The sequence below is a fragment of the Falco peregrinus genome, chromosome Z (assembly GCF_023634155.1).
Source record: "Falco peregrinus isolate bFalPer1 chromosome Z, bFalPer1.pri, whole genome shotgun sequence".
NCBI lineage: Eukaryota > Metazoa > Chordata > Aves > Falconiformes > Falconidae > Falco > Falco peregrinus.
The window spans coordinates 45,089,201-45,116,438 of record NC_073739.1 but is presented as its reverse complement, the minus strand read 5'-3'; the positions used below and the strand labels follow the sequence as shown (position 1 = coordinate 45,116,438).

Here is a 27,238-nt window from a genome sequence, read left to right as displayed (position 1 = left end):
TGACTCCAGGCTCCTCAAAATACAGTTAAATACTTGTCCCCTACCCCTCATCTGGCAGGTTTTTACACTGCAGTATTTCCACCAACAGGAAATGAGAAGTGTGAGTAGTTGCAGTGTGAAAAGAAAATAATTTGTCATAAAAAGTATTTGGATTAGTATAGAATGACTGGCTCTGTAAACAGAAAAATCAGCAAATATTTAGTTTATTTTCTTTTTTAAACTTCAAAAAAATCTAGAAACTCTAGTCTGACAAGATACCATATTGTTACAGATAGCAATGCATGAGTTACTGTCCACAATGAAAAAAACTGATCTGCTCTAACTGGCAATAGTGATTAAGTAGAAATACTAATTATTAATCCATTCTTCCCCCCCCCCCCCCCCCATGTTATTGTTAAAGAATAAAAAAGCTTGTAACATGCATGTATTTGTGCTGGTCCGTATTTGCATTTAGAAAATAATGAAAGGTTTCAAAAGACTTAAAACACTCATAATTTCTCATGTACTTAAAGCCTTCAACAAGAGATTGTGCCATTAAATATTCATCTGCTATATTTGTTAGCTTGTAAAAGCCTTTAGCTTTCTTCAGTACAGATTTGTCACTTCATATATATCCTAACTTTTAGCAGTTTTTAGATATCAATAAACTTACCCAAAGGAAGAAAAGAAACAAGATGCTACTCATTTCAGTTTTTAGAATGTGCTCACACATGGTGTCAGAGGTGGTAAATCAGGTTTCACTGTGGGATGTGTCAGGCAGGCTGTTTGTTTCCCTCAGGTGAGCAGTAATTCCTGCTCTAGCACTTCTAATGGAAGAACAACAGTGATAAAGTGGCCTCATAATTTTTAGGAATGACTTCTAGGTCTTTGTAAAACCTTTTTTAAAAATACAGATTTTACAATACTAGGTGGCAATGGGATTAACAAGAGTAATGAAACATTAATGAACTTAATATTTCATTATTCATGATATGTAAATTAAAAGGTGTAAGTTTCCTCCTGTTGGTAACTTTACCTGTTACTTTACTATTTCTCTGGTCTTCAGACCAGTGGCAATTACAAACAATTGTTGAAGACTGTGTGGGCGGTGGTCCAGTAAAAACATTTCACCCGAAGAGATCAAAAAGCCACAGTTCTGAAAAGGCATGTCAGTGTCCTCACACCAGCTTAAATGCCTTAATATCAGGAGATTTTGGTTTATTAACGTCTTTATTTATGCTAGTACAATCTCTAATGGAGAGCTTTTTCAATTTTGCAGTACACTATAGTCATTTACACAAGGAACAGCAGGTGGTCACAGGCTGTGCAGGATCTGTGTGTCATGCATCTTTTGTTTTTGTTTCACAGGTTTTGTTTTATAGCAAGATGAGCATCATTGGTTGAAAAATACTACTTTTAAAATCCATTTTCTATTTGTTACAATGGAAAAGACTCCTTGGCGTTAGTCAACTGAACTGTCACATAACTGTGAACTGCCTAGTTCACAATGGAAAACAATGCAGCATATATTTCAGTGTATGTTGTCTGGAAATATGCTGGAAATTGTCTTAAGATATTATGCATTATTCTGATCATACAGAGATTTTTCTTTTAATAAAACTGTATTAAACAGTCATTGGAGGAGTTACTGCTAATACAATCAGTTGTAGATTCATTAAAGTTTTGTAATCCTTGGGATACCCAGAATTCTTATCTGCAGCACATGTGATATCAGCAAGTATTTCAATATACCTATTGCCATCTGTATATTGCCACACAGAATTTTCTTTGATAAATTTTCCTATGTTGTTTGCATTATTGATTATAACAAAATGATGAGTCTTACTCACTGGAAGTCGTAGCTTTCACATGTTTGAAGTGTTAGTCTTTCACATAAAATTGAAGTCAGAAGTAAGGTCTTACTTTAGACTGTGTATTTACATAGGCAAGTCAGGATTTTTTTTGTTTGTTCACTTTTTACATAAGTGAAGCTACCAGATGTGGTTTTGTGCTTGATATTGTGTAACCATACTTGGTGGTGAGATGTTAAGTGAATTCAGTTACTCCACAGAACACAGGTTGCTACCTAACCTGTTAAAATTTAGAAAGCTTTTTGTAAGGCTGTATTAATGTGAGGGATACCTCTAAAACCTGTCCTAATGAATAACAGAATTTGGTTAATGAATAACAATTTTGTTAGTGAATAACTGACCAGGCTGATGCTTTCAGTCATGAATAATAACACTATAGCCTTATTTTATATATTCCTGCAGGTATTTATTTGAGATATGATGTATTCTCTGGCATACCTCTTGATTAGTAAAATTAGAGCACCTATTGGTAGACAGTTAATATACTATTGAACACCAACAAGTAACTGAACACTGGGCCTAGCATGTTGCCTGGTAGGTAAAGACACAAATGGAATACATTGAATTTAAATCTAGTAGGTGCTTAGATTTTGAAAATACTAAATGTAATAATAAATCTTAATAAGTGGTGATCTTCCTTTGATAATAAATATGACTGATTTACTTTTTCTTTTTTTGTCATGGAGAAATTTTGAATGCATATTTGTGCATGCTCTGTTCTGTTTGAAATCCTTTTTGTCTTAATTACAGTCCAGAAAAAGCTTGGCTTCATTTCCAACCTATGTTGAAGGTAAGATAATTCTACAGTTTCTAAATGTTTTTTCATATCCTCAAACCTCCAATATTTAAAACATCTAAAATTTTATTTTTATTTGCTGAATAGAAAAACTGCAAGGGTTGGGTGTACTCATTTAGAGTAAATTGTATCCAGTCTGGAACCTGAGCTAATTGTACTGTGCTCTTTTTGTAGTTCAGGAACTTGGAACTTTTATTTTTTTAGTGTTTCATTCGTAGTTTCTATGTCAGTTCTGCTGATTTTTTTATCAGTATCACTTAAAACACTACTAAATTTTTGTGGTATTTACACAACACATATGAATGTGTGTGGACAAGGAAAACAGTCTAAGCGAGAAGATTCTAGTGCTCTGTTCTGCACTGATTTCAATTGGCAGATTCAGTCCAATCTCAGTTGGATTAATTAGCAAAATTGAATTAATTTGATTAATTGGGAGCCCTGCCAAAGGAAGTCTGCATTGCTTTACAGCTGCTTGTCTTCTAATTAAGTAGTGCTTCCTGTCTTAGAGTGAAGGTTGTGTTTGTACTAGTGCTGAATTTATTCAGAACAATGTGAAAAAGCAAGTTACCTGCTACATGAACTTCTGTTACCTTTCGTATGAGTCTGCATCCTGTGTATACAGGAAGACTGCATGCTGTAAACCACAGTTATTTCATTATGTGAGCAGCAGCATATTTCATTGTGACAGAAGCAGAAAATTTGAAGTTTCATTTAGTTTTTTGTCCCCTAACAGTGCTTGTTGCATATGCTTGATGGAATGCCAGAAATACAGTTGAGATGATACATCATTTGGACTGTCTTGGAACTCCTTGGATTACTTTACAGTGTGCTGTGTTTAAGCTATTATGTGATAATTCTCTTTAGACTGCAATTGGATCATTTTTTAGTCTTCAGTGTATGAGCTGCATATTTTGGAATCTGTCACTAGAATGTCAATAGCGTAAACTTCATACATTGTTTTGAAACTAGATGAGCTCTGGAATTTTGCAGCAATGAAGGATCACTCTAGAACTGAAATTCATCTCCTAGTGGTAGCCCTGTCTACCAAGGACTATCTTAAATAGTCCTTCTCTCCTCAAAAGATAATAATTATAAATTAAAATTTTCTTAGATCTCAATCCAGTGCAAAATTCCTTAAAACCCCAAGTTTTTCCATTTTTATGCACTAGCAGTCCAAGAAAATCTTGCTAGTACTTTCATTCAGGTAATAATTTAATTGTCAGAAGTAGTAAATGGAGGGGATCTTAAAAAAGCAGCGCTGTCTGTGTGTTCACCACTGAAGAAAGTAAAGCACATGCCTTTTTTGGTTTTAATATGCTTCCTTCTGGGAGTCTTATCTACACTTTTGTCAATTTATATTTATGATTTTTGTGTTTTGATCAGAAATTGTACTATAAAGGGGTTTGTGCCCTTTATAGTGAAGTGATGAAAGTGGTGAAAAGGCCTTGGTATGTAGAATAACGAATAGCAACACTTGAAATGCCGTATGGTTTCAGGACTGGAAGAGTGTGCAAATATACAGTACTTCCAGATGCATACATTTCCTTCAGGAAAAAATTCCCGTTTTGGGGGGCTTGAAAGTGACTCATTCATTTTGAGAGTTTTCCAGATACATAGTATCTGAACAAATTCTGCACTTTGGAGATGAGCATCTTAAAATTACTAGTCATAAATTTTCATATTTAAAGAAACCATAAAGGAGACGAGCTTGCTCATAAGATTTATGTATCTACTTCTGTCCGTGTGTATAGTTTCAGTGTCTCCAGCTCTTTCTTTTACCATTTTAATCTAAATAGTGACTTGCATTTCTTTGGGGCCAAAGTTACCCATGCTCATTCTCAGGGGCTGTTAATCTCTTCAGTTAGAACAGAATTGGCATTCTGAGTAATGTTAAACTTTAAGCCCCATCACCTTATAGCTCAAGATACCCCTTGAGCTAATAAAAGCTCCCTTCCGATATTGTAGGGTTTTTGCTTTGCTCTTACAGGAAAAAAAGGCAAACTGAAAAAGTTTATTTTTTTGGTGATAGAATATAGACACTTTTACTCTTAGCATTCTCTAATACGATTTGCATTTTTATTTGTCTTGAACATAATTAGGTTAACCAGCCTCCCTTTTGGATCATGACAATTTTAACATGTAGCAAGGTGTTACAATAGAACATGTTTGCATATACAATTTTTAGATACAAATGCCAAATACCAAAAACTTAGGAGATCATAAATGCTGCTGTGTAAGGATTTGCATATTCAGGTACTGAACACTTCAATACCATCTAACTTCTCACAGAAGTTGTTGGGAATCAGGTCATTCAGAATCTGCAGGACAAAGAGTTGTTCTGCCGTTAGGAGAGCCCAAGTTCTGTGTATTTAACAACATTTTTATTTAACTTTGTCCTTTACCTCAATATCGTTGTTGAGACTAACAGTGATGGCATAAAAGTACTTTTCTTAATTGGGCAATCAGTCCTCTTGGTAAGGGGAGACATTTTGTACCTGTAAAGCATTCCTGTGGAGGCTCTACTGCAGGGGTCCTCAAACTACGGCCCGCGGGCCAGATACGGCCCCCCAGGGTCCTCAATCCAGCCCCCGGTATTTACAGACCCCCCCGCACCCCCCCCGCTGGGCGCTGGGGGGGGAAACCAAGCAGCTGCAGATGGCTGCCTGCCGCTGCATCCGCGCGCCCACCCCCCGGTTAAAAAGTTTGAGGACCCCTGTTCTAATGCCTGTTGCACTAACTGCAGCTAAGGCACAGGTGAGCAAGTGGCTGATGGCTGTTACTAAATTGCACCCTTCCTCTTTCTGTTGTGACTGTCAGTCTTACCATTGCAAGGCTGGTTTTGGTGGGTGAGGAAAAGCTCAGTGACTGTGTCTGTCCCTTTATAACAGTGAAAAGTTACAGAAATTATTTTGCTCAGGGATGATCCCTGCTCACAAAAGAACAAGCTATTATGAGAGATGGGCTAGATTAACAGTTAAGGCTTTTACTGGAGAGACATTGTATTGAGTTTGTGTGGCAAAGATTTGGTACTGGGTGGGCTACAAGGGTCCCTTCTGTGAGAAGCTGCTAGAACACTCCCCCATGTCTGATGGAGCCAGTGCCAGCCAGCTGCAAGACTGGACCCACTGTTTGCCAAAGCTGAGCCCATCAGCAGCACTGGTAGCAACTCTGTGATAACGTGTTTAAGAAGGGGGAAAAGTTGCTGTGCAACAGTAATTGCAGCTGGAGTGAGGAGCCAGGCTATGGGAGAGAAGCAACTGCAGACACCGAGGTCAGTGCAGACGGAGGGGCAGGAGGGGCTCCAGGTGCCAGAGCAGATCCCCCTGCAGCCCGCCGTGAAGCCCACGGCGAGGCAGGCTGTGCCCCTGCAGCACGTGGAGGTCCATGGTGGAGCAGATCCCCACCTGCAGCCCATGCAGGTCCCCACGCCAGAGCAGGTGGGTGCCCAAAGGAGGCTGTGACCCTGGGGACGGCCCAGGCTGGAGCAGCTCCTGGCAGGGCCTGTGGCCCCATGTGGAGAGGAGCCCGCGCTGGAGCAGGTTTGCTGGCCGGGCTTGTGACCCCACGGGGGACCCACGCTGGAGCAGGCTGGGCCTGAAGGACGGCACCCGTGGGAGGGACCCGCGCTGCGGCGGTTCGTGAAGAACTGTAGCCCATGGGAAGGGCTCATGTTGGAGAAGTTCCTGGAGGACTGTGTCCCATGGGAGGGACCCCACGCTGGAGCAGGGGAGGAGTGTGAGGAGCCCTCCCTGTGAGGAGGAAAAAGCAGCAGAGGCAATGTGTGATGAACTGATCACAGTGCCCGTTCCCCGTCCGCCTGTGCCACTGGGTGGGGAGGAGGTAGAGAGATGGGGAGTAAAGTTGAGCGTGGGAAGAAGGGAGCGGTGGTGGGAAGGTGTTTTAAGATTTGCTTTTATTTCTTATCAGCCTGCTCTCTTTTGATTGACAGTAAATTAATTCATTTCCCCAAGCTGAGTCTGTTTTGCCCATGGTGGTAATTACTGAGTGATCTCCCTGTCCTCATCTCAACCCATGAGCCTTTCGTTATATTTTCTCTTCCCTGTCCAGCTGAGGAGGGGAGTGATGGAGCGGTTTTGGTGGGCACGTGGTGTCCAGACAGGGTCAACCCACTGCAGATGTTGAGTGCATTTACTTGGCATTTTGTACCTTTGAAAGTACTGGTTGCCATATGATCATGCTAAACTATGAAGTATTTCAGAGGAGTATTTGCAGCCATCAGGTTCAGGCTCAACTTGTCAGATTGCTGCTGTTTTGCTGTGGTTCAGCATCATTTTCCGCAGCGACTGCTTTCCTGTGTTACAGTTCCTGGCCCTTGTGATCCTGAAGACTTAATCGATGGCATCATTTTTGCTGCCAATTACCTTGGCTCCACTCAACTCCTTTCTGATAAAACCCCCTCCAAGAATGTGAGAATGATGCAGGCTCAGGAAGCTGTCAGCAGAATCAAGGTGAGGAATGGTTCCTGCTCCTTATTATATGCGTGCCTTAAGGTATGAACTTGTTTTTCCATGTGGGGTTATCTGTGGTTTCAGAAAGCTTAAGTTCCTCATCTTTCTTTCTGCAAAATAAATCACGTATTTAGTGATGCTTTTGGAACAACACTGATCAGGAAAATTTACCAGATAATTTTAATTCCCGTTTAGTAATACTTCTGCCATGTACTCTAAGCCAGATCTGAAGCCAGATTCAGTGGTCTAAGTTATATATTACCTGGGTATTGGGGGGAAAACAGGTTTAGGGTATAACCAGTAAGTACTGCAGGTGTTTCTTTCCTTACGCTTGATGGAATGGGTACTGTGGTAATGTTTGCAGTTATTTTTGACCCTGTTGTGGGTACTAGTTTCTCCACCACATAATAGCTATGAACTGATTTAAAAAGAAAAAGAAAAGCCTGTGATTGTACCGAGATGTATGGAAAAAAATAATTTGTCCTGGAATCTGGTATGTTTGCTTTGTTTGTTTGGAAAACAGAAGTGCCTACCAATTCTGTACAGGCCGCAACAAGCAATGGGCATGCTGCTGTATTGTAAGTAACAATAATGACATTGTCAACTGAAGTTAAGTACTGCATGGTTGTAGAGTATGCTGCAATATTCCCACTACCCATATGTGACTGGGTGGTATGCACACCGCTTCATCTTCTGCTAATTCAGCTAACCAACACAATCTTATCTGAAAGTCTTCTTTAGTTTAATACTTGTGTGTTCCTCTTTTGTGTAGTTTATTTTGGATTCCAGCTCAAACTTTGTGTGCAATCGTATAAAAGGGAGAGGAGGAGAGACAGTATGTTATCAGCAAAGCCGATAGCACTGTCTATTAAAGGTTGGCTGATTCTTCCTACTGTTACTATTCCTTCCAATGTTTTCCATGCCAGGTGTTCAGTTCGGTCTGTGAATGAGACTTTCACAGTGAAGCTCTTAGTAGAACCATTGAGATACTTCCAGAAAGTGTAATTTTGCTGATGTTCAAATACATAATTTCTTGTAACCTTGTCTCTGAAAATCACTAACACTCTAGCATTTTCGAGGCAGGGGTGTAGCCTTCCTGTTACAGATAAGTCGTCTTCTGCCACCTCTGTAGAAGTTTCCACAAACTTAAACAACTGCTGAACCTTTTGAAAAAGAATGATTTATCTGTGTTTATTGGAAACTTTGGATTCAGTGACATTTTTTAAAAGGATTTTTTCACTCAGCTTTCTCAACTCTGGCAGGTCTTGGTGGGTTCTTCCCAAAGCTACAGTGGAGATTTTCCCCTAGAGTCTGCTTCTTTCCTGCTCTGGGTGTGAGTAAGGCTGTGCCTCGCTGTTTAATAGTCCCCATGTGTTCTTTCCTGATGCTGGGCCACATGGTAGAAAAGTTGTCTGATTTGAATGCACAGGAGACTAAAGGTAAGATAGAGAAGGGAGTGAAATACGGGCTTCAGTGAGGCTGGATCTAGGAGGGCCACATCACTGGAGATTGAAAGGAAAGATTAGCAACAGCTGCTGCAGGAAACTGTACCAGGAACTGAACGTGAACCTGGGGGTGGGCTGGAAGTTTGCACCTGGAAGGTAAAACTTGCATGGGAGTACACTATTAGACAGAGATTGAAAGAATGTGTTACAGAAAACAGAACAGAATTGGTTCAAAGTGGGCCTGTGAGATGGTGTAGAATCTTTCCCTGATACTAAATGTATTTTTTAGAAATTGTTTAACAAAATAAAGTTCTTTCTGAGGATTCTGTTATGCCTCATCAGTGCTGTGCCGCAAAACGTAAGAAATCTGTTCAGCTCATTTCACTCACAAACCCCATAGTTTATACATCCATACAAATTGTCAGACACATATATTCTTGGTTGTAGTAAATTCACCTCAGGATGGAGGCCCAAGTAATTACATTGTTGACCTGGTAAAACCGTAGCTGGTGTGCAGAATTTTCTGAAACTGTATTTCAGAAAATTATTGGCTTACTGCATGGCACACAATACCATTGTACACTTCCTTGACAGTTACTGCTTTTCTGCTTCTAGGTGAAGCTCAGGCAACGTAAATGTACCTCCCTGCACCTTGGGGTTTTTGGTTTATTTGGGTTGGTTTTGACTGGTTTTCTGATTGCCATTAAAGCTAAACCTTTTAAGTGAGACATCCATTATGATGGAGTTCCTGCTGCTAAATTCATCACTGCGTAATATAGGTGTTAGCCCAAATGTATAAAATATTGTTCACACAATGACTAAGATACTTGGGTGCTAGTCGTGTTTGTTTACAGTGTGTTAGGTGTTGCATGTGAAACATTTCTCTGTAGTTAAAGAAAACAAAGGTTATGATTTAAGAATGAGTTTTAAAAATTTTTCAGACTTGAAGTTAAGAACATTAAAAAGGGGGAAGAGCTTTGTTTAAAGCCCACTGTGTACACATAGCTTCTCTATGAGTGTGTTCCTTTTGAATTTATTAATCCCTATAATGTTTCCTTTTAGCAGAGCCTTCAGACCACATAGTCATTTAGAATATGAACAGATTTTGAAAACAATTCTCTTCGCTGCTGCTTTAAAGTATCTCTTCAGTTTAGAAGTATGAGGGTTGGGTTGGTTGTTTTTTTCTTTGGACTTCATCTCTGTGAAATCAAACTAATTTAAAACAGATGCACTGCTTTGAAGATGTTTGTAGAACAGTTATTTCACATTTCCACTAGCAGGTACTTTCAGTAATAGAAAGGGTATATCACCATCTTCAGACTGTAGTGTCGTTTCTTTAGATACCACAGAAAAAAATGCCTTTTCACATTTTGCTTGGAGTGGAGCTATAGTACTTGTAACAATAAAAAAGTTGATGTTCATGGTTACAATTCACAGCTGATCTGTGTTGGTTACATTTCACATCTGAACTAACAATTAACTTTCATTTTTATTTTTCATCAGCAGATTTGAGCTGTGTGGCAGGTTTGAACATCTTTAGATAACAACTGATGTAATTACTGAATGTAATTTAAGGTAGAACCCGTGTGTGGGAATAATACGCACATTTTGTTCACTCAGTATCATCTCGGTGTTCACTGAGTTGCAGTACATTTTTTGTAGAGGTTAAATGGGTTGAGTATCTTTAAGACATCCTGTAGGAAAAGTGGAAGCTTGCTGTTTTTTAACAATTTGTAATTTTGGAAGTTGCTACTAGATACATAGTTAAATTTAATTTACCTGAAATGAAAAGTCTGGACTCTATATTTTTAGAAAAACTGTATTTTATTTAGATTAAGTAGTTTCTGTTTTTTTCTAAAAATTAGAATCTTTTGCTCTGAATTAGCAAAATAACATGGTGATAAAGAGGATTGGATTGGTAAAGTGTCTTGCATAGAATTATCCTTTTTTTTTTTTTCCCATGGACCATGACTACTTTTCATGGCATTTCAGTGTAGTGTTAAATCACTTACTAGAATTGGTTATTCCATATCATCACCTTAGTTTTATGAAATATTTGAAAGTAATTCTTCAAAAAACTAAAATACTACTAAGACCAGATGCTTCCAGTGCAAGAGCAGAATTTTCATTAAATTGAATGATAGTGTGTTTTGATGAATCTGTGATTCTGCATTGTAAACCTCTAGCTCAAGGATTTTTCCCCCCCCCCCTTTTTATTCTTTTTGGCTGGTGCTTTTCTTCTTTTGTGAGGTCCATCACTCTGTAAAGTTTGGGGAGTGGGGCAAGCTGTCAGAAGAGAAGCTTGGTTTTGGAAACAATTTAAATGCTCTGTCTCCTGAGTTTATCCCCCCCCCCCCTTGTCCAGTGTATAGCAAGCAGCTGTTAGTCAAGATGATTATGTCATTTCTGACTACCAATTTAAATTAATATTAATCTAATGAAGCGCCTGCAGCATGAGGCAGTTATTTTTTATTATTTTTTTATTATTGCTTTTTATTAATTGCTTTTGCAGTAGTTTGCAGTCACCGGGCTATCAAATATTTCTTAAGTTTCCAAAAGGTGACTAAAAGCTAGTGAGAGAATGTTATTTGTAAATAAGCAGCAAGGTCTGAAGTTTCAGTAGCCACTTTCAGATTTGTTTAGACAAAACCTGAGAGGTGGAAGTTGTGAGCATCAGTATAAAACATTTGATGTGTCTTGTGATTCAGGCTTTCTGTTTGTTCTTCATGGAAGTAGTTAGCCATGCATCTTTATGAAGCCTGTGATACTAAGCTTCCTTCCCACTACAAGTACACCTGTTAATTTAATTAGCTAAGAGGCAACAGTCTAAGCTAAGCAGCTTAGACTGTTGGAAGTAAAAGGATATCTGCTAGCCTGGTGAGTATTGTGTTTCTGCAGTAAGCAGGTCTGTAAGTTCAGTTCACCTGGGTTTGAATTAATGATTGCAAGCCTGTAAGAATAATGCTTATTTGTGTTGTTATTGTTGCTATAGTAGTAGCACATGAGGAATCAATTTGTTGCAATGGGTTGATACGTGTCTGGATGTAAATCAGTTAAACTACTTGGTGACAAGAAACCTGGATTCACGTGTTTGTGGAACTGAAGTACATGCTCCACTGCCTTCTTGAAAAAATGTGGTAGTGTTAACGTATCTTTGTGCAGGTGTCACAGTAAAACCTGTTGTCCAGATATGCAATGTTAACATTGGTGTGGATGTATTTGCACAGAAGGAGGAGAACTTTGCACAGAATGGAGGTGAAAGTTAACTTGTGTCATTTTGTTTTTCCAGGAAAACAGCGTAGTTTTAGAGAGGTTATTTTCTGAAGACTGTTTAATTATGAGAGCATTAAGAAACGTCAGTCTAAATTCTTTAGATCTGAAAATGTTGGGGTAATAATGGCTAAGATTCTTCTTTCACCTTTTACATTGGTGTTGATTCAAAAGAAGTGGTATCATGGTTAACACTGCTGTAAATGATGGGAAGTGCCATTTTTTGTCCTTAAAAAGAATCCCAAGAAAAAAACTCACAAAACCACCCCCTTGTTTGTTTTGAGTAACATTTTAAATGGACGAAAAAACCCAAACACTAAAAAGCAACAACAAGAAAAAACCCAAACCTTTCATGTTCTTCCTGACTTTTTTGGTACAGTTTATTTTTTAAAGTCATTGTGCTAAACATGAAAATTTTAGGCTTTTTTTAAGCCAAAAAGAAAAGGAGGAAATTAATCTAAGCAGGGACTAATTTAGAACAGCTAGTAGTCTGTGAGCCCTGGCATTAGCATACAGATTCCTGCTTGACTTGGAGTCTCTGTAAGTCCTTCTCTAACTATTGTCCTGTCTCTGTTTGTTCCATGCTAAGCAGATGGCCCAGAAATTAGCCAAAAGCAGGAAGAAGGTGCAGTACAAACTCCCATCAGCTTGATGTTATGCGTGTTGTTTTCTGGGAGGGATTTTTGCCTTTCTTTTTATTTTATGTTTTTATTTTCTGCATCCAGCAAGGTTTTTTTTAGATTTGTTTCTGAGCCACCATACAAGTTGACATTTCTCAGAAATCAGTTGCCTGATCAGCCATTTTTTGTTGCTTATCATTAGCCATTTCACATTAGAAATAAGAGTAAAGATTGGATGGTTACAGGCAGTACCCAAAATGCATACTAAAGAAACAGGACTGACATGGCAAAGGTTTTAATTCTGTAGAACGATAGATTAAAATTAAGTCTTTTATTTATTTATTTATTTTGTTATCTTTCTATAAGAGTGCTTTGTTTGATTTACGGATGTGTCAAATTGCTGGATGCAAAAAAAAACATTTATGTATATACACATAGTAATATGCTGAGATTGACTCATTTTAGTAGTAAGTTTCATTTATGGAGTTTCTAAGTATCTTTGAGCAAATATTATTTTTAAAAAAATTAAATTTTTTTGCTTTCTGTTAACAAAATACGACTTCTAAAGTGTGTTAGTGCTTGAATAATATATTGTCTGACTGTGAAGGTCTTACCAGAACTGCATTATGAATTGCCTAAACTGTACCTACCTGTGGTGCAGGTTTTTCCATTGGTCTTGGCAGTCACTGTTAGCCCATATACAAATTTCTCAGGCAAGAGATGCAGTTAAGCCTTTCTATGGCTTGTGTGAAAAACCTTCTTTAAAGTGGGATTCATAGTGTGGGAAAAATGGGAGAATAATTTTGATTGTCATGAAATCTTTATATAGTTCATGTTGCAGTCAGGTATATTTTTACTGAATTGGTGAAGCTTTTATGGTGTTAACATTTTTTTCAAATAATATCCAGTTCACTTTCACATATATGTATATAGTTTCCATATCTTTGTGTTTGGCTTCTGCAGTCTAATACTCTATCTTGCATTGCTGTTCTGTTGACTGTGTCTTGGTGCGCCCCTGTTCATAAGCTAACATAATTAGTAACTATGTACCTAATGTGTTTGTTTGACACTAATCCATTTATTTTCAGGCTCCAGAAGGTGAATCTCAACCCATGACTGAAGTAGACCTCTTCATTTCTACACAGAGAATAAAAGTACTGAATGCAGACACACAGGTATACACAAAGACACCTTTGTCAGTATTGTGGTAGTAGGCTTCTGAAACAGACTTCCACCTACCTGCCAAAAGTTGTCCTTTAAAAAGGCCAGGCACCATGCTCAAGAATTGTGTCATACATGAAATTACTGTGGTATGTCTGACTGTAGAAATTATTAGAATTTGCAGGTAAGCTAATTGCAGTCAGCTCACTTCTTATGAGCTATAATGTGTCAAGTATTGATTGTGTCCAGAGTAACCCAAAATGTTTGCTTGTGGCAATTTGAAGTCTATAGTCCTTTGCACATACATGCCCAGCATACTCACATGCCGATATTGAGGCCTGTATGTGCTTTTCCACAGAAAACACAGCTTTAATTTGTAAAACTTGCTCTTTGCTTTACTTTTGGAAAGTGAAGCTCTTGTTTTCTTTTGGCATCTGCCTTCATGCATGACAGGTATTACAGATTTCACTTGGCAAAGGTCTTATATTGTTTGTTTTCATAATGCTAGGTGTGCAATAAGAACTTCATTGAAACAGGTACTTATGTTATTTTTTGTATTCCCCAGGAAACCATGATGGATCATCCCCTGCGGACCATTTCTTATATTGCAGATATAGGAAATATAGTTGTTTTGATGGCTCGTAGGCGAATGCCACGGTCTAACTCCCAGGATAATGTGGAAGCATCTCATCCTTCTCAAGACGGAAAGAGGCAGTACAAAATGATTTGCCATGTCTTTGAGTCTGAGGATGTAAGGAATTACTCTGTCTTGTAGTTTTCTAGGGGTGGAAGTGTAAGCATATTTTAGTAGGCTTGAAGTCCATTGCAAGCAGTCCCATTTGTTCTTTAACTGCAACAAAATACTTCATCTAAGTAGAGGAACATGCCTTCTGTTTGCATGTTTGCACCTGACATTTTATTCACAAAATTGGTGTTTATAGTAATGCTTCCCATCTGCCAGCTTCTTCAGTGCCTTTCAGTAACAATGAGAGGAGGGTCCAGTTGCCACAAATCCTAGCTCAGATTCCGTGTGTGAGAGTGAAAGCCTATCAGATATGCCTATTTTCCTAGAGAAATTCTAATCCTAAATCTTGCATCAAGTATCAGTCACTGATACGTACTAGAAGGTGAGGGATTTTTTTTGTTTGTTTGTTTGAGACTTGTACTGGGGAGCAGTTGCTGACATCATATCAAAAAGCCAGCAAAGGAAGTTGGTAATTTCAGCAGTCCCAAAGTATGCTGAATAGAGACACAGCTGTGTAAATTTTAGTCTATGGTGCAGGTTACTAAGTTACATGATATGGGACTTGATAGTGTGTTTTCACAATCAATGTGCATAACTTGCTGATTTTATACACTTTTTAAAGCTCAGTAACTGAAAGGTAAAATCAATCATATCAGATTGAAGTGGATTGATATGTAGTTGTCAGGATCATTATCAGGTTAGCCCTAATAATTTGGGAAAATAAAAGATCTCAGTTCTCAGCCCTCCAAATAGCAGAGTATTACTTAAGAGAACTAAGGTGAAAATCAGTTTCTTATCAAATACTCCTGTGTCTTCCACTCTGTAATGTATCAGCAAGGACTTGGGAAGGTTTTCTTGAATAAGCAACTGATTTTATGTAATGATGAATCTTTACTAAACCCATGTCTGTATAAAGTATATGGGTGCAGATTAATGTACCTATATGACTTACTGCTGAAGTTAAAAAGTAAGGACAAGAGCACTGACAGAATTGATCCTCAAACAAATTTTTGACAGAGAGCATAGGAAGTTGTGATTTTTTTTTTTCCCCAAAAAATAAGATATAGGCCACTTTTGCAAAGCCTTTCGAGAAACTGGTGTGAAAATAAAACAGCTTTGATGCTGCTTTTCCTGTCTTTCTAGTCACAAGTTTGGACACCGCTTGCTGTCTTACTGGCCAGTTGAAAAGGCAAAAAACAGTCAGATACCAGAGGCTGGAGCTTATTTTCCTTCAGCTTTTGGTGGTCTGACTATGATCCAGACTTCCTGGATCCGTTTCCCAGGCTGCTATTAATACTCTGGCTAGCTGGATTCTGTTTCCTTCTGGGGATAACTGACATTACTTTCTGTGGTTTGTTTGGGTCAGCCCATATTTGTGTCGGATGTGATCCCCTCTCTGCCACGGGATGTTGGCCTGGAAAGTATATGCCTGTAGATGAAAGAAAAACATTGCTCAGTGATGTGAAAACACGCTGAGATGTTACAGGAGATTATACCTCTCCTTAGTCACGGTATAGTTCACAAATAGATTGCAAATTCATCTCAGATACCCAAATGACTGAGAAAGAGTTAGAATGGAAACCTTGCAGCACCTGTTAACAGCAAGGAGATGGCAGCTTCAAAGATACTGTAGAGCCAGTGGAGTTGTACAGCCTGTTCATACTATAAAACTCATATATGTATCATTGTCACCTTTTCTTCTTCTGGGGCAGCTGGGTATTTTAGAAGAATTTACCCAGTAACTGACACAGAAGCTGTAAGTACTCAAGTGGCTGTTGGCCAGAATATGTCTCTACTTGGAAGAGTTCTTATCTAAGGAGGACAGCACTGGATTTTCAACTGTATTTAGAGCTGTATCTTTAAATGAGCTGAATCCTAGTGATGTGTCCACATGCTGGGTGTCCAACTGGGACTTGGTCTCTTCCTGGAGAGAAGATACATGTGTATGAATGTAAAGTCTGCGTTTATCTCCGCACATTACAGAGCTATGGAGGTGTAGTTTTCCCATTTTCTTGCTGTCTTGTTCTTGCTGTCAAAACTGTGTTGATCTGAGCATTGGTGAATACTGCCAGGCTAAATATTGGCCTTCTCAGCAATCATCCTGTTGTCATGAGCAGGTTTGAGTTGCTTTAAGATACAATCATGTTTTTATTTCAGGGTTGGGAACTCTTCCTTTATTAGGGACCAAAATGGACTTTAAGTAGAGCTGGTAGGCTGTATGAAAATACACCTCAGCAGTATCCATTCATCGCTAGCACTCCCCCAGCCTGTCAGCTGTGGAGCTGTCCTCTTCCCTCCCTTCATCACAGCCAGCAGCACTGTGCTCCAGGGGTCTGTTTTGGTACACACAGTGTCCAACTCCTGTTCGCTACACAGTACTTACTGCATATATTGTGCCAGTTATACACAGCAGTACTCTGCACCATGCTGTGCTGCTTTCCTCTTCTTTCCATTACCTGTCTCATACTAAACATGATCACTAACTCCAAGGGAGGCATCCCTCTGGTCTGCTGTTTCCAGCTGCATCTCCTACCTTGCACGACACAGAGCTTTCCACGTGTCTGCCTTGTGCCCAGTTTCTCTCCCACTGCTGCAGATAGGGAACAATTTGTGGTGGCAGCAGTGCAGTGTAGCGAGTGGCACATTTGGTGGCTTTAGGTGCAGAGAAGGCGATGGGAAGCTGCAGGTGCAAGAGGGTGCACACAAAGGGCAGGCAGAGAAGGACAGGGACAGGTAACTGGCAGACTCATGGGAGTTGGAGAGAGGGAAACAAGAAATGTGGGGAGAAAGGCTGAAGGAGGTAGCAGGGTGGGGAAGGAGATGTGTGTGACCGTTTCCAGTTACTTCAAGGCCTGGATCCAGTCACTGATTGCTGCCCTTTTCCTTTTATTCATCTGTGACTGAGGTAGGAGCAGTCAATATATATGTGATGGTTTTAAAGCAGGGTAAGAAAAGGAGGAAATGCCCTCTTAAATGTGGGTTTGTGTTTTCCACTAGACATTTTCATTTTCACTGCTGGCTTGTCAGAGAATGGCATTGCCTCTGCTAGGATGGAGAACCATCTGGGAGCTGCATGTGTGGGAAGAATTGTAGGTGTGGGCTACAGCCACTATAGTGGGTATTTCCTTACATTTACATTAGCAGTTCTTAACTGTGAAAGGATGGCTTTATTTATATTTCATATTTATAATCGCTTACCCAGCTGGATTCATGGCACAGGTGAATGTGTTGACATTTTGTGGGTCTTTAAAATTAATCTTTAATGCATAAGTATTTTTTAAACTGTATTGCCGTAACTTGTAGGTTCATCAGCTTGATGGTTGACATTTTACAGTGTGATTTTAACAGTGAAAGTATCAGTGGACAAGACCATCAGAATGTTTCACTTTTTTCTTTTCTCTTCTCTGGGAACTGCTACAGGCACAGTTGATTGCACAGTCCATAGGTCAAGCATTTAGTGTGGCCTACCAGGAGTTTCTGAGGGCAAATGGAATCAACCCAGAAGACCTTAGCCAGAAGGAATATAGTGACTTGCTCAATACCCAGGACATGTACAACGATGACCTGATTCACTTCTCCAAATCTGAAAACTGCAAAGATGTATGTCTCATTTTTTCTTGCATAACAGCATTAAGATGCTCTGTATCGGTTGCAGGCCCACGCTGGCAGAAATCAGAAAACCATTAATACTTCCTATAAATGACCTCAGTGACTCTAGAACAGGAGTCCTCAAACTACGGCCCACAGGCCAGATACGACCCCCCAGGGTCCTCAATCCAGCCCCCGGTATTTACAGACCCCCCCGCCCCCCCCCCCCCAGCTGGGCGTTGGGGGGGAAACCAAGCAGCCACAGATGGCTGCCTGCCACTGCATCCGTGCGCCGGCCCCCTGGTTAAAAAGTTTGAGGACCCCTGATCTAGAACATCCCCCCAAGTAGAACACCCTGTCATCAGTTCTGCATCAGAGGCAAACAACGAACACAAGTCAGCAGTGAAAAGATACACCATCTGTTTGTGTTCTTTTTACCAAACAATTATCAGATGTGTTTGAAAATTAATTTAAAACAAATTAACAGATTAATACAATATAACAGATTACAGTAAACAATATAAAATTAGAGAGTCATGGGTGTTGGTGAAAGTGGCTGATTCCAGATTTTAAAGAATTGTATTTGCTGAAAGGATTCGCAGCTTGGTTAATAAAGATGAGCCAGTGCACCACTGGAGCACACAGGCAATGGTTTTCCAATCCACAGTCATAAACTGTTTCAAGTCTCTTCCTCTTTAGCTTTGTCTGCCAAAGGCCATGGCACCAGGGCTTCTTCCACTCCAATCTCCTCTGCTCGTATGGAGAAATAAGTTGTGAGGGGTGTGTTCTGCATTAAGCAAAATCTATATTATGTAGTGCTGATATTTGATTTCATGTTTGAATACAAATGAAATGTAGTAAGATGTGTACACTACTTTGTTTTGCCATTGAATTATGAATGTTGCAAATAGGGAGAGTGTATGTTTGTTGGTTATACAAATGTTTGGAGAGGGATGGTGCTAGTCAGTTCCATAGGTGTGAAGAAGCTTTTTTTTTAAACACTTTTTTCTTATGATACAGGTTTACATTGAAAAGCAAAAGGGAGAGATCCTAGGTGTAGTGATTGTGGAGTCTGGCTGGGGATCCATTTTGCCTACAGTTATCATAGCCAACATGATGCATGGAGGACCAGCAGAGAAGTCTGGGAAGCTGAACATAGGGGACCAGATCATGTCAATCAATGGGACCAGTTTGGTTGGCTTACCACTCTCAACGTGTCAGAGTATTATAAAGGTATGGAGAGTGTTTCTGGAAGTTGCACATTTTAAAAGGATTACATAATAATCTCCTTTTTAAAAAGGAGAGCAGGAAGTATAGAACTCTTAAGTAATTTCTTACCAAATGTTTGTATAGCTCTTTCCATTTTATGATCTTTACAGTGAGAATTATGCTACCCCAATTTTCTGACTCCCAGAAAGTGAGCTGTGCCATTTACTTGTATAGGCAAGGACTCTGTGCAGAACTTCACTCTGCAAGAGAATATTTTGTTCAGAAGGAAGATATTACCAGATACACACTTTAAATTTTGTGTGACAAATGGTGGCACAGGTGCCTAATACTGTCCTAGGCCATATTAGCTGTTTAAATGTCTCCTAGAATCTGGCTGAAATAGAGCTGATGCTTTTGTTTGTTTGTTTGTTTGTTTATAACTATTTTTAAAACTTTTGAAGTAAAGACATACTTATCCTCTGTAGAAACTTTGCCCTACTTATTTGAAAGTATGATGCTTCTTTTCACTTAGCTAAATGAGATATTTTAATTATAAGAGCTTTCTTGTAATTGTCAGAAAAATATGTGACTGCAAAAAGCATACAGGTCAACTGGAACTGGAGAGTGTCTGGGGTAGCTGTAGCATACAAGGAAATAAGTGTTTAAACATGAGGGTTTCAAGAGCTGGAAAGGTGCATCACTAGAGAATGTTTGAGATGTAGGTATATGGACTTTGTTATTTACCAAAATAGCCCCACAGAGCTCCTGCAGATCATAACATGTAGACACGTAATGTAATGCTGGTGGTGTGCTATACAGATGTCCTTCTCTAATTTCTAGGAATATGCGTGTTATATTACTAATTTAGGCAACTTCCTGTAACAAGTTGTGTTATTTAATACTTTTTTTTGCATTTTGTACTTTTTTAAATTGCAAAGGAAATTTTGCATTTACAAAGTACATTTTTTTTTTTGTCCATGAATTAGTTTCCTAATACTTGAACCAAGATATTTGCTATAAAGACTTCCCATTTTGGTTTCCAAAAATGTTGATGCTGAGTTCTGATGAGTAATAGTTCTGTAAGTCACTGAACCAGCCATTTTAGATTCAGTGAATAGAAATGATAGCCTGGAAGTTTAACATACTAAAAGCATGGCAAAAACTGTCTTATATTTGTGAAGGAAAAAAGAATTCATATTAAGTATCTTTGTGCCAGCTTCACTGGAACAAAAGTCCCTGCAAATTTAGACTTTTCATGTTAGCCGTACTTGTTTCCTATCCCACATCACTCTTATTTCTACACCTGTGATGAGTTACACTTCTCTGATTCAGAGCTTTTCCAGGTGGAGCTTTGTTGGGCTCATCAGTACTTTCTCAAAACAGCCAGCTTTGGTGTTCCCAGTTTCTGCAGACCTTTCTGTTCCTCGCTGATACTTACTGCTGTTGCCATAGGAACTGCTAGCCATTAATTTGTCTTTCTAAAGAGAAGATTGTGTGTTTGCAGGTCTTCGTAACCATACATCTGGAGCTGTTCATATGGCACTTCTAGTAACAAGTATATATACCACTGAATGTTCTAAGCACACATATGAATGTGGCAGAAATGTTTCTGGATTTCAGATTTCTTTAGCATGCTGTAAGGACTTCTATGAAAATACGAGAATATTATGTAGCTAAGAATATCTCACAAGCACTTCAGATGAAATAATTTCAGTGTTATGGCTGTAATCTCTGTAACAGATTGACTGTAAAACAACTGCAAACTGACAGCTTGGAAGAAGCTTTCCATATGTGGTGGTTGTTTCCTAATTGTATTACATTACTTGTATCTTTTTCAGAAGCATCTGGTGCTGCCTACAAACAGAAGCAGACTCAGGGACTAGATAATCAAATAAGTTGGTCAAATGATGCAATTGTTTTGTTTCTGAGCAGTATATGATACCAGTCTGCATAATACTGGAAATCAGCCACTTTTGAAATATATGTGCTTTCCGTAAAATTAGAAAATTATTTGTGGGGACCACATTTCTTTTTTTCCAAGGAATACATGTAAGTAAGTTGCACATTCTTCAGGGAAGTGAGAGCACAATGATACCAACTCTGTTGAGGGCATGTAACCTGAGTGAATTCACATGACTGAGGTTAGACACCTAAATTCCTAATAGAAATGGGTATCTCCAGTATTCTGCATGACTCCTGCTCTCCTGGATTAAGAAGGATGAAGCAAAAATGCCTGAGAGTTTTGAGTAAACGTCAAACTCACAGCTTAGTGCAGGTTGAGTAGTCCCTATCTTCTATAATGTGCGCTGTTGTGAAGACCTGCATATAGAAGATGAATGGCCCTTGAGCATGTGTGGTGTGCTGCTAAGTCCTCACCAGAATGGAGGAGTCCGTAGTCATGGAAGAGACAGCATTCAAACCCTTCTGCTGGGAGTGGAGTAGAAGCAGTTCCCACTGCCATGTGTTTTGTCATGCGGTGTTCACATGCCCATTCTCTTGGAGCCACTTTCAATAAGAGCCGAGCTGAGCTCAGCACGGTGTGGAAGTGACTGCAACTGTTTCCCATGTGATGATTACATCCAGTTTAAGGACTGACAGGAAAACAGACTCTAAGGCAGTTCACCCTGGCAGGATGCAAGTCTAGTTACACAAGTCACTGCTGAATCTGGAGTGTGGCTCAACAGAATCAGCAGCAGTAAACTGGTTGTACATACTTCAGTGTATTACCTTAGCTATAGTAGGAATTATTCTTCAGAATTAACCTTTTCAAGTCCGTGCCAGACACCTCTTAGTTGCGGTGGGACCCAGATTTCAATTGTACATATAAAACGAATTCAGAAGCAGGTACTGAAATTGGTAGGTGTTGTATTAAGTAGGGTGAATGTTGCTGTATTCTTTATAAAGCATTTTTTCTCCATGTGGATTTTATTAATGCATTTATTTATGGCTAATCCTTTGTGTGAATGAAGCATTTCAGAAAAATGTCTTGACAATCTCCAAGAGCTCTGACTACTTAAAGTTGTAGAAGGGCTTAGATCAGTTATCTGCATTTTTACATTTGAGTTTTTATGGAGCCATACAATCACAGAGTCTCTCAGGCTGGCAGTCACCACTGAAGCTGGTCTAGATCAGTACTTTGGTTCAAAGTAGACCAGGTTGCTCAGGACTGTGCCCACTAGGGTTTAAATAACCCCAAGGCTGGATACTCCACAGCCTCACTGGGTAATCTGTTCCAGTGTTTTACCACCCAGTAAAAATAAATTTTCCTTCTTCAATTTTCTTTTTGTAGCAAGGAGTTCATGATGAATGTGATGTTTAGAAGGGGAAGAGAAACAGAAATTATGAGCACTGCTTATATAAGCATGATACGAGCAGGACCTGCCATTTGCTTGACAAAATTCCGTATATCCTATTAGGGAAGCCACTTATTTCTAACTATCTTCGCTACTTATTTAACTTTTTATTCCCATCCATGGTCATTGCTTTTTTGGTGAGCTGCATAGGCCCATTTGATATTCTTTTTATATGTGATTGTGTTATCAAATGGAGAAATTGCTGACAGGAAACTAGTTTTCTTAAAAAAAACTGTCAGCTTCTCAGCAAGAAAAATTTGGTATCTTTTCACTCATTTCACTGAACATTCTGATGCTGCTGTCTGGCATTCAGTGATGAGATTCTGCTACAATGCATACAAAGAGGTATTTATTCAGGACTGTCAATATTTTAACACTTTTTATATCACCTACTACCTCCACTGAGTTTGCTAGCATTTTTCATGGTGATTTCTTTTTTCAGGGTTTGAAAAACCAGGCCCGGGTTAAGCTGAACATAGTTAGGTGTCCTCCAGTAACCACAGTCTTGATCAGGAGACCGGACCTCAGATATCAGCTGGGCTTCAGTGTGCAGAATGGGATTGTAAGTAGCTTCCACACTCTCTGGTTAAGTTTTAATATATAAGAAACTTCTTATCTATTTGTGGGTAAGTTTCAGTGTGGGAAGGCAGAGGTAGCTGTTTTCTCCCTTACAGTAAGCAGGACTTTGCACATGTGTTAAGTCTCCTATATAGAAGCTCAGTTAATCACAGTTATTTTTTGTCTTTGACTCTGTTTACTTCACAACTTTATAGAGTCAGCCAGAGGAACCGAAAAGCTGTTTTAGGTAGAGAAACAAAAATGTGTGGTAGAGGTTGCTTTCAATCTGCATCATTTGTGTCTAACCAAGCAAAAGACAGTCCTCGATCCCCTTTTGTTGTAAGGCATCTGCCTTCTGAACATTGCTAAACTGTGGTCCTTCATATACTCTTAAATTTCCAAATCACAACATATGTGCCGTACAACACAAACAGCCTTTTCTGACAGTTTGTTCTGCTCTTGGAAGAGAATATCCAGTAGTTACTTGTCACTAACAAATTTTAATTTGAATCAGTGATCGATTACATTTTAGAATTTGTTGAAAACCTCTGTGTTTAAATGCTGATTTACAGTTTACAAGCAAAAATGAGTAATCTAAAGCCTCTGACCCTGAAAAATTTGTCCTTTCCCTTACAGATCTGTAGCCTTATGAGAGGAGGTATAGCAGAGCGAGGAGGTGTACGTGTCGGCCATCGGATCATTGAAATCAATGGACAGAGTGTTGTAGCAACACCCCATGAGAAAATTGTTCACATTCTCTCAAATGCTGTTGGTGAGGTAAGAGCAGGCAGTGTGTCTAGGCAATATAACAGCCAATCACTGTTACCAGTGGAAACCAGTAACAAGTGGTGTCCCTCAAGGGACCATACTGGGACCAATACTTTTTAATGTCTTCGTCGATAATGTAGACAGTAGGATTGAGTGCACCTTCAGCAAGTTTGCAGGTGACACCAAGCTCTGTGGTGCAGATGAGGAAAGGAATGCTATCAGAGGGACCGTGACAGGCTTGAAGAGTGGGCCCATGCAAACCCCATGAAGTTCAACAAGGCCAAGTGCAAGATCCAGTACCCGCGTCGGGGCGGTCCCTGACACCAGTGCAGACTGGGAGATGAAGGGATTGACAGCAGTCCTGCAGAGAAGGGCTTGGGGGTAATGGTGGATGAAAAATTAGTCAAGACCCAGCAATGTCCACTTGCAGCCCAGAAAGTCAACTGTACCCTGGGCTGCATAAAAGGAAGCGTGGCAGCAGGTTGAAGGAGGGGATTCTGCCCCTTTGCTCTCATCAAGACCCCACCTGGAGTACTGCTGCCAGCTCTGGGCTCCCCAGTACAAGGCAGGCATGGACCTGTTGGAGCAGGTCCTGAGGAGGGCCACAAAAGTGGTCAGTGGCTGGAACACCTCTCCTATTAAGAAAAGCTGAGAGAGTTGGAGATGCTCAGCCTGAAGGAGAGAAGGCTCTGGAGCGACATGTTGTGGCCTGTCAATAATTACAACTGGCTTATCAGAAAGACAGAGAAAGACTTTTTAGCTGGGCCGGTAGTGAAAGGACAAGGGGCAATGATTTTAAACTGAAAGTGGGTAGATTTAGCTTGGACATAAGAGAGTAATTTTTTGTGGTGAGTGTGGTGAAATATTGGAACAGTTTGCCCAGAGAAGCTGTGGATGCCACATCCCTGGAAGGTTTGAATGTCAGGTTCAATGGCACTTTGAGCAACCTGACTCAATGAAAATGTCCCTGCCCATGGCAGGAAGGTTTGGACTAGATGATCTTTAAAGGTCCCTTCCAACCCATACCGCTCTATGGTTCTATGATACTGTGATTTTTGGCTTTGAGGCAAAAGCTAACAAACAGCTATAAATTCTGTATTACAGAAGTATTATAGCAGCCTTCCAGTACCTAAAGGGGACCTACCAGAAAGCTGGAGAGGGAGTTTTTACAAGGGCGCATAGTGATAGGACAAGGATTAATGGCTTTAAACTGAAAGAGGGTAGATTTGGATTGGACATAAGGAAGAAATTTTTTATGATGAGGGTGATGGAACACTGGAACAGGTTGCCTAGAGAAGATGTGGATGTCCCCTCCCTGGACGTGTTCAAAGGTTGGATGGGGCTTTAAGGAACCTGATCTAGTGAAAGATGTCTCTGCAGCAGGGCAGTTTGGACTGGGTGATCTTCAGAGGTCCCTTCCAACTCAAACTGTTCCATAATTCTGTGATTCTACCTCTGTTAGCCTGTTGCTACTCAACTTTAAGAAGTGGAACCGAGAGCAAGCCAGCGCACCATTTGTTTTATTACTTAGCCATAGTTCTTTAGAAGTATCCTAATCTGAAAATGTGAAGTGTCCACAACTTCAAATGGTTCATTGATATTAAACATACGATTTTGTAAAATCACTAGCTGCAATACTTTAATAAGGGTATGAGAACTCAGTTTTACCTTCCCCTTCTGTTCTGTATGACTTTAGCTAGTTCCTTCACCAACCTCTGTTGTAGTATGCATGTTAGGAACATAGATTAACTTGCCATATTTCCTCTAGATTCATATGAAGACTATGCCAGCTGCCATGTACAGACTGTTGACTGCACAAGAGCAACCAGTTTACATCTAAAGCTGACACCTCACCGTCACAACGTGCATGGAGGATGTTTTTCCTCATTAGTGCTTGTCTCTCTAGCACTGCATTTCTGTGTCTGCAAAGACATTCTCACCCCCCACGCCCGATACAAACACAACACTATCTCTCTGTCCTCCCTCCCTTTTTTCATCTTCTTCCCACCATTTTCCTGTATTTTGGGAGGGAGCAAAATATATCTATAGGACTATTTCGGTTGTGTCTTTTTACAAGTGAAACTTCATGCAGTTCCACATGCAAAACAGGAAGATAACTGCAGCATTGTTCACAGCACGATTCACAAAGAAGATTGACTCCGCTTCATGCTACATAATAACTTTTATTATTGAAGCTATAATTGGACAAACTAAGTAAACTAAATGTTGCTGAACAAAATATGTCTTTACCAAACAGATAAAAGTATAGGGCACAAAGACTTCTCTTGGATATCCTGCATGTGACACTGCTTTTCTGGCACTATTTTCCCACAGGCACTGAGCTCAGTGTTAAAGGTTTATGTCTGTAGGGAAAGTAGAATACCAAAAGGATAATTTTGCCTTCAGGAAGAATTACCTGCTTGTGAAAACTCAGTAAACCCTACTGTTGTAAAATGGACCGTCAAAATACACACCTTTTAATTCCCCTCTGTCATCAGTTCTTCATGACAGTAGGACCCCAAAAGGTACTCTATGAGTTGCTGAAACATGTTACACTTGCATTACTTACACTAAGTAATTTGGGAGGCATTTTTTACAGCTGCCTCCCCCTCTCTGCCCCCAGGTTTCTAACTCTTTCGTTTTCTTCTACTTTGTTTTTAAATGCAACATGTCTTTTATAGTCCCTTGCCTATTTTAGAAGTTAAAGGAGAGGGGGAGAATCTTTAAATATCTACAGGAGAAATAATGAGGGGATTTCCTGAATAGCTGCTCTTTTTCTAGGCAGTTAATTCAGAATTTGGTGCACACAGCCATGTGCGCCAGTGTATATAGACATTTTTTTAAATTGTGCTTGCTATTTATGGAAGTTTGAATATAAGAGATCTGCAGACTATTCTAAGTGATTTTGTTCTCTGAACCAGTTTTAACATATATTTTTGTCCAAAGACCTGTCTAATTTTATTGACTTTTCCTTTAGTTCATGATATAGATAAGAGTGGAAGGGATGAGGTGGGAATAAACCTATTTATTTTGTTATATAATTTAACTTGTGATTTTTTTCCATCCATGGCACTTAAAGGAAATATGTGTGTACTATATGCACTTGTATGAAGATGATAAACTCTAGGAATGTATGAAATCTAGGATTTGATTGGCCTCTAACTTGCATGCTAGAGACAAAAGGGGAAAAGGGGGATTGGGTTGGGTTTTTTTGGGGGGGTGGGTGGGTGTGGGGAAAAGCAATGACTTCTCTTGCTAGTGAGAGAAAAATTCTCAATTCTTTGTAGTTACTTTTTACCAGGACAGTGTACTGGTGCATGTGCTGAAATTGAACCATGCATTTAGTCCAGGCTAGTATGTTGATTTCTTTCAAATAAGCAGTTTGTGCTTAATTTTACTGTGATAG

The 27,238-nt window shown here is 39.6% G+C and overlaps 1 protein-coding gene across 2 annotated transcripts in view; it reads left to right on the top strand.

Annotated features, from left to right (window-relative positions):
• Positions 1–25,888, top strand: part of APBA1 (amyloid beta precursor protein binding family A member 1) — a 90,057-nt gene extending 64,169 nt beyond the window's left edge. The window contains exons 4-13 of one of the 2 annotated variants that reach the window (XM_055791093.1): positions 2,601–2,640; positions 6,970–7,115; positions 12,423–12,455; positions 13,539–13,625; positions 14,177–14,362; positions 17,777–17,956; positions 18,965–19,177; positions 22,949–23,068; positions 23,701–23,841; positions 25,601–25,888. In XM_055791093.1, the coding sequence (XP_055647068.1) occupies positions 2,601–2,640; positions 6,970–7,115; positions 12,423–12,455; positions 13,539–13,625; positions 14,177–14,362; positions 17,777–17,956; positions 18,965–19,177; positions 22,949–23,068; positions 23,701–23,841; positions 25,601–25,672 (1,218 nt within the window). In that variant the 3' untranslated portion in view covers positions 25,673–25,888. The remainder of the gene's footprint in view (positions 1–2,600; positions 2,641–6,969; positions 7,116–12,422; positions 12,456–13,538; positions 13,626–14,176; positions 14,363–17,776; positions 17,957–18,964; positions 19,178–22,948; positions 23,069–23,700; positions 23,842–25,600) is intronic. The other variant, XM_055791094.1, reaches the window with a different exon arrangement.
• Positions 25,889–27,238: the final 1,350 nt, after the last annotated feature.